This window comes from Oncorhynchus mykiss, chromosome 6 (genome assembly GCF_057628025.1).
Source record: "Oncorhynchus mykiss isolate SJ-2025 chromosome 6, ASM5762802v1, whole genome shotgun sequence".
Lineage (NCBI taxonomy): Eukaryota > Metazoa > Chordata > Actinopteri > Salmoniformes > Salmonidae > Oncorhynchus > Oncorhynchus mykiss.
Genome location: NC_143027.1, coordinates 47818324 through 47826382, shown reverse-complemented (window position 1 = coordinate 47826382; position 8059 = coordinate 47818324). Strand labels below are relative to the sequence as shown.

Below are 8059 nucleotides of genomic sequence, written 5' to 3'. Positions count from 1 at the left end.
TTCCTTTTTGATTTCGGGGCAGGCTGTCAACAGCACGTACTGTGACACTATGATAAGTCAACAATACCTCTAGGCATATCTGACGTCATGTATTTGATATCTTAATGTGAAGGTTCATGTCCATATTGTCATCAGTTCATTGTGTTTGAGGACGGTTCACTGACCAGTTTCCAACGGATACGATTAGACTAGTTTAACAGTTACAGAACAGCTACAGTAGCCTATCAGAACAGCTGCAGTATCAGAGGCTCAGAGCCTTAATTAACGGGCTACACATAATGGCTGACGACAGCCAGGTAAGGTTCATTTTAGCCTACGTTTAATGAGCTTTACAGTTGTCCTAATCCCATCTTGTTCTAATGGCAAGTCTGCCTTAAGTGCAGAAACTATGGTTGATATTAGAAAATAAGTATGATTGGAAGTTTAGGCAAGTAATTCCAATTGGGGAATTGTTGTGGGATGTTAGCATACCATATTGCGCGTGTAGCATTCGTGCCATGGAGGATTGTGCAGGCCGGCAGGTTGCTACAGGATCCTAGTATCATGTATGTTATAGGGATCAGATCTGGCTGACTTTTTCACCTGAACTGCTCAATGGCTGTCCATAATGAGCCCAGCGAGCAGGATGTGTAGCTGGGCTCTGCAATAATTAGCTCCCAGAGCAATTACAAATAACTATTCTTGTTTTAAAAGCGTCATTACAACTAGCAACATGACGGTCAGTCACCTCTAAGCAGGACTCAGTAGAAACGCTATGTGTTGGATTTGTCCATGTCTCGCTAAATTAACCTAGCTACCATAACAGCCGTGGAGAATTTATACTACAGTTTTAAGGGATCTCTCTGAAGGTTTTAGATGATACAGTGGTGCTTCGTACTCTGGATGAAGAACCATACATCTCGGCTTGGCTTCATTGCATTATTATTTGGGGAACGTTGACATGCCATTTGTGTTGACGGATGGATGAAAATAATGTAATTATAGTATCGTTATACATAGGCTAGCAGGAAAATCCGCATGAGATATCCATAGAACTGAGCCCTGCTCCATTTCAGCACCATGCCGCGGTCTCAGGTGCTGCCCAGACTCGAAACATTTCAGAACCATGGCACTGTCCCCTGACGCCAAGAAACGTGTCAGCTCTATGCAGCGGAACGTCTTTGATTTGAAATTATTCTGCAAGTGGTTATAATTTATTGCACGTTCTAGTTTTGCAGATCTACAACCTCAGAATTATAGCTAATGGATGGCAGCGAGTTACGTTTTTGTATATGGTTATGAATGACGATGCATGATAAACCATAAATTAAACGCAAAAACGTGCACTTAGACATATTTTCGTTTGGCAGAACTTTGACAAGCTTTGATTTGTTTTCTAATGAAATTGACAATTCATATAGATATTAGACTTAGGCCTAATTGTGACATCATGTGTGTATGACATCTTTGAAGAATGCTCTGGCTTCAGCCAATCGGAATCGAGTATTCAACAATGCTTTGGCATAATTCAAGGACGTTCATATTCACTTCAGTTGTCTGCCGATGGTTCACTGACGTTTTTTCAAAGGAGGTATTAGTATTTCCTCTAAACAGCCTACAACAATAAGCCACTCATCATGTCAGATGACAGCAAGGTATAGTTCATTTGCCTATTTTGAGTTTAGAGGAGAAATTACTAACAATATAGTAGGTCACCAACACAGCAATAGGTCTCACTGGTTTGATCCATGGCCTGAAATCTGACCACTATTGCCGTTTTGTTTAAAATAGGAGCGAATAAGTTGTTTCATAAAGTCACAACCTAGGACTGATATTGACCTCTTATTTATCCACCAGAGCGTGAAATGGGACGATCCCCCGGATGACCAAAATAAAGTCGTGGAGAACATGAAGGATGAAACAGAGACACATGAGACCAACAAGAACAGGACAGGAGGCAAGGTAAGAAATATGCTGTCCTTTACACATGCTCTGCCTACTTAGGCACAGATCTAGGATTAGTTTACTATCACTAAATCCTAGCCTTAAAGCATTAGGAGGAGACGCTACACTGACCTTAGATCTGCTATTAGACCTATAATCTGTTGTCATGTAGGCTAAACGTAAGTCCAGTGGCGGTGCCAAGAAGACTTCCGTGGAGGAGGACAGCAGCATTGGTGCAGGTCCGAGATTACTTCATGTTGGGTGCAGGTTGTGTTCAAATTCATCAGCACCGATCTGAGTAGATAGTATCTATATAGGTGAAAGCAATATAGTGGAGGCCTGCAGAGAGATGTGCTTTTACCTGTCCAGTGCAATCAAATCCCTAAAGGTGAAGGAAATTAGGGATCAAGTTCAGATTCAACTTTAGATTTCTCTTTGCGGTTTCCCAGAGTCTTCTCAGACACCCGGGTGTGGTTTCCGGGAAAGGGGATCTATCATTGAGCAGCTGGAGAAGGAGGCTCAGAGGACTCTAATGCCTTCTCTCAAGATTGGGACATGCTGTGCCCCAATCCTCCTCTCCTTCCTGAGGAGTCTAACTGATGAGCAAGTCCCATGTCTTTTTCCAACCTCACATACAACAACTCTGAATTTATAGTCATAGTGCACCTTCTAACCACAAATGGGATTTCAAACACTACACCTAACCCTAACATCACTGTAACCACACACCTAACTCTTCCTGTAAATCAAGAACAAAATATCTCATGGACTTGCTAATTGCTTAAATAAATACACGTTTATTTTCCCTGACATGGCTATCTAGTGACTCCACTAACTCAACACCAGTGTGCAGGTAAAATATGTTTCCTTTCTTTTCTCTAGCCAATGGAGAGTGATTCAGCAGGGCATGAAAAATAATGTAAGTCTCTCCACATAAGGTTCTGGTCAAAAGTTGTGCGCTATATAGGGAATGGTGTCATGGAATTGCTTGATTGACAAAAACATTACTCTGTTTGTTGGCCATAGCTCACATTCGAGCAGCTCTCCATGCTGTGTCTGAAGATTGTTAAAGTCGTGACCCAGACAGCCCTCCGCATTCTCCTACCAGCGCTAGCTCGTATCATGGGGGTGAACCTGAGGAGTGGGGCAACCTCCCCAGAATCACAGTGCTCTCTGACAGGGTCTGAGGATTCCTTAGGCGGTCTGGATGAGAGAGAGAAAAGGCTGCTGATCAGTGAGATGAACTACTGGACTAAGGAGAGGAGGAGTAATGGCAGTGCAGGATGCCGCCAAAAATCCACTCGCAGAACCTCATCACCATGCTGTTCGCCTAAGAGGTATGTTCACAGCAATATTTCAACATAATAATTGCAAGACCTGATCCATACTTATCATACATTATTAACTTGGAATTCACACCTTGTAGTTTTAAGTTCTGTTCAGAAATGTTGCCACTGGGGGTGGGTCCAGGTGAAAGTCATTTTTAACTGGGTAAGCCATGAAGTCATCTATGAATAAATAGATCAGGTACATGCCATTCAGAAATAATCATATTCTGATGTCGTACAAACATAAAAATCAGGCAAAAAATCGTGTCAGTTGGCTTTAGGCTTCTAGAACTAAGGTGGTATGAGAAGTAATCCATCATTGCTCTAATTTGGTTTTCAGGCTCACTAATGACCCAGATTAGATACAGTTGGTTACATTTGCATGGCTTAAGTGGTGATTGTGTGTTTATCTTCAAGGTCCCAGACCTCATTGCAGAGCTTGCCTGCAACTAGAGAGGCTCCCCTCATGGAGGAGCCTCTGAAGGCTCTTTTTGGGGTAACGGAAGAGAGCCTTCTGATATCCCTGGTTGAGGGTCACTCCAACCCCACCTCCTCCAGCTCCTCCGAGTTGAGCTGTGCTATCGTGGGGGAGGTGGTACACCAGCTTAACTCTGGCCTCTCAGTGGCCATTCAGGCCAGCCCGGGGAGTTGCCCCCCTATGGACAGTCAGGACATAGCAGCAGGCAAGGAGGTCATTCGGGTAGCCTCGGTTCAGATCCTGGCCGAGCTACAGAGCCAAACATCTGAGCCAGAGTGGGTAGGGTTTATCGAGCCCCTCATGGACCCTGTGACCGATGATGTGCTGGAGGCCATTGTCGGCACAATGGACAAAATGGCACAGGACTTCAACATCCTATTGGATCTGGCCAAGAAGATGACAATCTTGGGGTCTAAATTTCTGACCAATCTTCAATGTGACCTAGATGTTGAGTGTCCATCTGGGAAGGAAGGGACCACTCACTTTCTCAAAGAGACTGGATCCTCTACCAGTGTGGTGGCCAGAAAGATTCAGACCCTCTCTAGCCCCGACTTTCAGTCTAAAGCCCTGAAGGCGGTGAGCACCATCCTTACAAGGAAAGTCAGCAGCTCTTCTGGCATGGCTCCTTCCTCTAGGCCTTCTAGTGCTGCTCCTAGCCTTACTGAAGCCCCGCTGAATACCAGCTGCACAGCCCTGACATCTGTAACCTCCACTGCCACAGTGATTGTTAAGGCATTTGTGGGAGGCATGGAGACGATAGCATCATTTGAAGACACATGTGAAGCAGTTGATTGGCCAGTTCCTGTAAATGACCACAAAACAGGGTCTTCACAGAAGATAACCTTCTCTCTAGCCGGCACACTCTATGGCCGTATACGAGCAAAGCTGAGGGACCTTTTAACTCTAGCCGCTCGAGAAGAAGGTGTGTCAAAGGATGCTTCTCTTCGGGAGTCTTCAGACACCCTGGAAAAGGCAACTGTTTCAACTGTTGAGGTCCAGTTACCCAGCACCGAACACAGTAGAGTTCCCAGAGAGAGCCAACCAATACCAGCTCTCTGTCTCTCCAATCTGGATACCAGTACTCAAGAAGTCCTTAGCAGTGTTTTTTCCATCTACAAGTCAGAGTTATCAAAAGTGGAGAGTAAATCCTTAGCCGTTGTCAGTTCATCTGATGAGTCCCTAGAGGCTTGTTGGTTTGTTGATGGTGTCCTATCAAAGCTTGATGACTATACTATTTCCCAGTCACCCTCACCCAATGAAGGCTTGAGCGTGAGTACTCAATATTCTCAACTGAGCTCAGAAGAGAGTGTCAGAATCACAGAGTCCTCAACTAGTCTGATTCAGAGCATTAAGAAGCTCTCTAGCAATGACTTTCAGACTCAGGCAGAAGAGGCAGTGAGTAAAGTGCTGATGAGATCCAGTCATTCCTTTATCACACAGATCAGCCATACTGGTCTTCAGAAAAGTCTGCAGGCTGGCTTATCATCTAGCTCACCATCAGAGATCCATGTCCTTTCAGAATCCATGTCCTCCATGTCCTCTGAGAATACAGCCTCTGGATTAGTGGAAACCTTTGTCAAAGGAATGGCGACTATTTTCCAGAAAAATGAGTCCACTGACACTGTGCTACTGGAAAGAAGTGGGAGAGTTTCACAGTGCTCCCACGGGGGCTCCCAACTGGATGATACTGAATTGAGTGTTAAAATATCAGAGGAGAAGCTTTGGTCAACAGCTAAGAACATCTGCGTCAGTATGAAGAACACACTTAAGGATTTCTTCACAGGGCTGAAGCCATCCGGATCCGAAAGGACAGAAATGGCTTCTTCCAAAGAGACCCTTGGGGAAATCCTGGTTGCTATCCAGAGTGAAATCTCAAACTTCGGGCGAATGAAGGATTCCAGGGAGCTCCTTCAGATCAATGATATGGTAGGAACTATGCTGAAGGAGATTGAGAAAAGTGAGGATGACAGTGAACAAGTCTGCCAAGACATCCCTCGAACCTGTTCATCTTTATCCACTTCTTTAAATGGTCGTAGTTCCTTGTCCAGCTCTTCAAAGGGTCCTAGGTCAGAGTGTGAGTTAGAGATCAACCTCCCTGGCACTCCCATCCCTGACAAAGTGCCTTTTGATCTGACCTGCCCCATCGTCAGGAGCTCCTGCATCGACACCAGGGACTCTAAAATGCCAGAGATTTCTACAAGTGACCTAAAGACAAAGATGATGGCACACACAGATGAACCCCTGCATCGTAACAGTCCAATGACTGACAGCAGCCGACCACCGAGTGCTAAAGTCTCTTTTCGATCCTCCACTCCGTCTTTCACCAGCAAGGGAACCTTTTTGGTACCAAAGGGAGAGGGGATTGACATTGAAGAGAAGGAGGTGTGTATCCCTAGCAGCTCTGGCCATCTGAGGGAGCTCTTAATCATCCCGGACATCAGCAGTGCCACTGCATTCCCACTGCAGTACTTGATGGATTCCAGCAAAGATGATGGCATCTGTTTTGTCACCATACTGGTGATAAGGTTGCTATCGGAGATCAGACCCTCAGCCCTAGATGGACCCTCCCAACAGGCAGCAGATCTGACAGAAACATCTCAGCAACTCATCAGACAAGTCCTGTCTGAGTTCTGTGCTGCATCCAGATTATCCAGGACACAGGCATATTCCCAGAACCTGAACATCCAAAGGGTGTTCAGAGGTGTACATAAAAACCTCATGGAGGAGTTTGGCTCTTATAACACCCTGCAAGCAGCTATTTCCTCCCAGGACCCTGCATTTGACAGAGTCCTGGTAAAGTCCTTGACCCAGCAGCTGGTACAGGGATGCAAGGAGGCGTCAAGACCAAACCCATCAGACCAGGCTGAGACAGAGAGGGGGGCTGAGCAGAAAGCAAGAAGGAGCTTCCTTTGCTTTTCAATGACCAAACTCAGGATCAACTTCAAGGTATAGCAGGGAGTTAGCATATGTTTTTTGTTCCAGTTAGGTGCTGATGTTATTGATGTGGCTATGATAAGACAAATACATGAAATAAATATTTTTTATTCACCACTAAATTGTTGCCTTGGATTCAGAAGTGTTCCATTTATTTATTCTCTGTACCATTTTCTTTACCTTTCTTTGTTAGCGTTCCAAGAGAGGAAACAAAAAGGACTGCCATTCAGTCCAAGACCAGACTGAGATTCCCTCTACTGATGGACATTGCATAGGTAAGGATTTTTACAGCTCTGCTATAGCTTGTAGTTTTGTTTAGGTGTGTGTTAGAAACATAGGAATGCCTACCAAACTCATAGCACTGTTATTTTTCAACGTTACTATACTGCATCTCTCTCTTTCTCTCTCTCTCTCTCTTACCCCATCCATTTCTCTTGTGTTTCTAGCTCCAGTTGGAGAGGTTTCTCCCTCCATATCTCAGCGTGTCAAAAAACGATCCTTGATTGTCAGGGTCTTTTCAGCAATGATGAAGCCATTCAGGCGCTTCACCAAGAAGAACCTGTAACCTGTTACGCTGCATGAAGAACTACTTATTCACCAGTATCTTTACCTGCACATGACCAGCTGATCATTTATCACTCCAGTGTTAATCTGCTAAGTTGTAATTATTCGCCTACCTCCTCATGCCTTTTGCACACAATGTAGATAGACTCTTTTTTTCTTTTTTTTCTACTGTGTTATTGACTTGTTTATTGTTTACTCCATGTGTAACTCTGTGTTGTTGTCTGTTCACACTGCTATGCTTTATCTTGGCCAGGTCGCAGTTGTAAATGAGAACTTGTTCTCAACTAGCCTACCTGGTTAAATAAAGGTGAAATAAAAATAAAAATCAGGCACTTTTTTTCAGAAAACCGATGGCAGCGTCTATCATTGCTCTTCTACCATCTATCCCATGTCTGCACCTCCCTCTTCCATCAAAAACAAATTACCTGGTTAAAGTTAGTTAGGCTAGGGGTTAGGGTTAAGGTTAGAGTTAAGTTTAGGAGTTAGGTTAAAGGGTTAAGGTTAGAGTTAGGGGAAGGGTTAGCTATAAGGGTTAGGGGAAGGGTTAGCTAACATGCTAAGTAGTTACAAAGTAGCTAAAAAGTGGTAAGGAGTTGAAAGTTTGCTAATTAGCTAAAGTTGTCTGTGATGAGATTCAAAATCATAACCTTTGGATCGTTAGACATCCGTGTTATACTGTATGCCCACCCCTCCACCCTGACCAACCACCCTACTTTCGTTTTTGCCTTAAATAACCATTTGTCTTATATAACCATACCAAACATAACATATTATACTAATTTGAGTGTCCCGGATTTACATTTACTATGTTATGTCTAGTCTATGAGATCAG

At 44.1% G+C, this 8059-nt stretch overlaps 1 protein-coding gene across 1 annotated transcript; it reads left to right on the top strand.

The window, feature by feature from the left end:
• Window positions 1-278: 278 nt before the first annotated feature.
• On the top strand, window positions 279-7574 carry LOC118947740 (uncharacterized). The gene is made up of 9 exons (XM_090239430.1): window positions 279-296; window positions 1837-1941; window positions 2096-2162; window positions 2373-2526; window positions 2806-2842; window positions 2950-3260; window positions 3669-6675; window positions 6857-6938; window positions 7110-7574. Exons 1-9 carry the CDS (start codon window positions 279-281, stop codon window positions 7226-7228), a joined length of 3900 nt encoding a protein of 1299 aa, XP_090095556.1. The 3' UTR covers window positions 7229-7574.
• Window positions 7575-8059: the final 485 nt, after the last annotated feature.

Bases quoted from the DNA above. Each gene is read 5' to 3' on its own strand.
- LOC118947740 (XM_090239430.1), top strand. The intron at 6,676-6,856 runs GTATAGCAGGGA...TTTCTTTGTTAG, and splicing joins AACTCAGGATCAACTTCAAG to CGTTCCAAGAGAGGAAACAA. The intron at 6,939-7,109 runs GTAAGGATTTTT...TTGTGTTTCTAG, and splicing joins TACTGATGGACATTGCATAG to CTCCAGTTGGAGAGGTTTCT.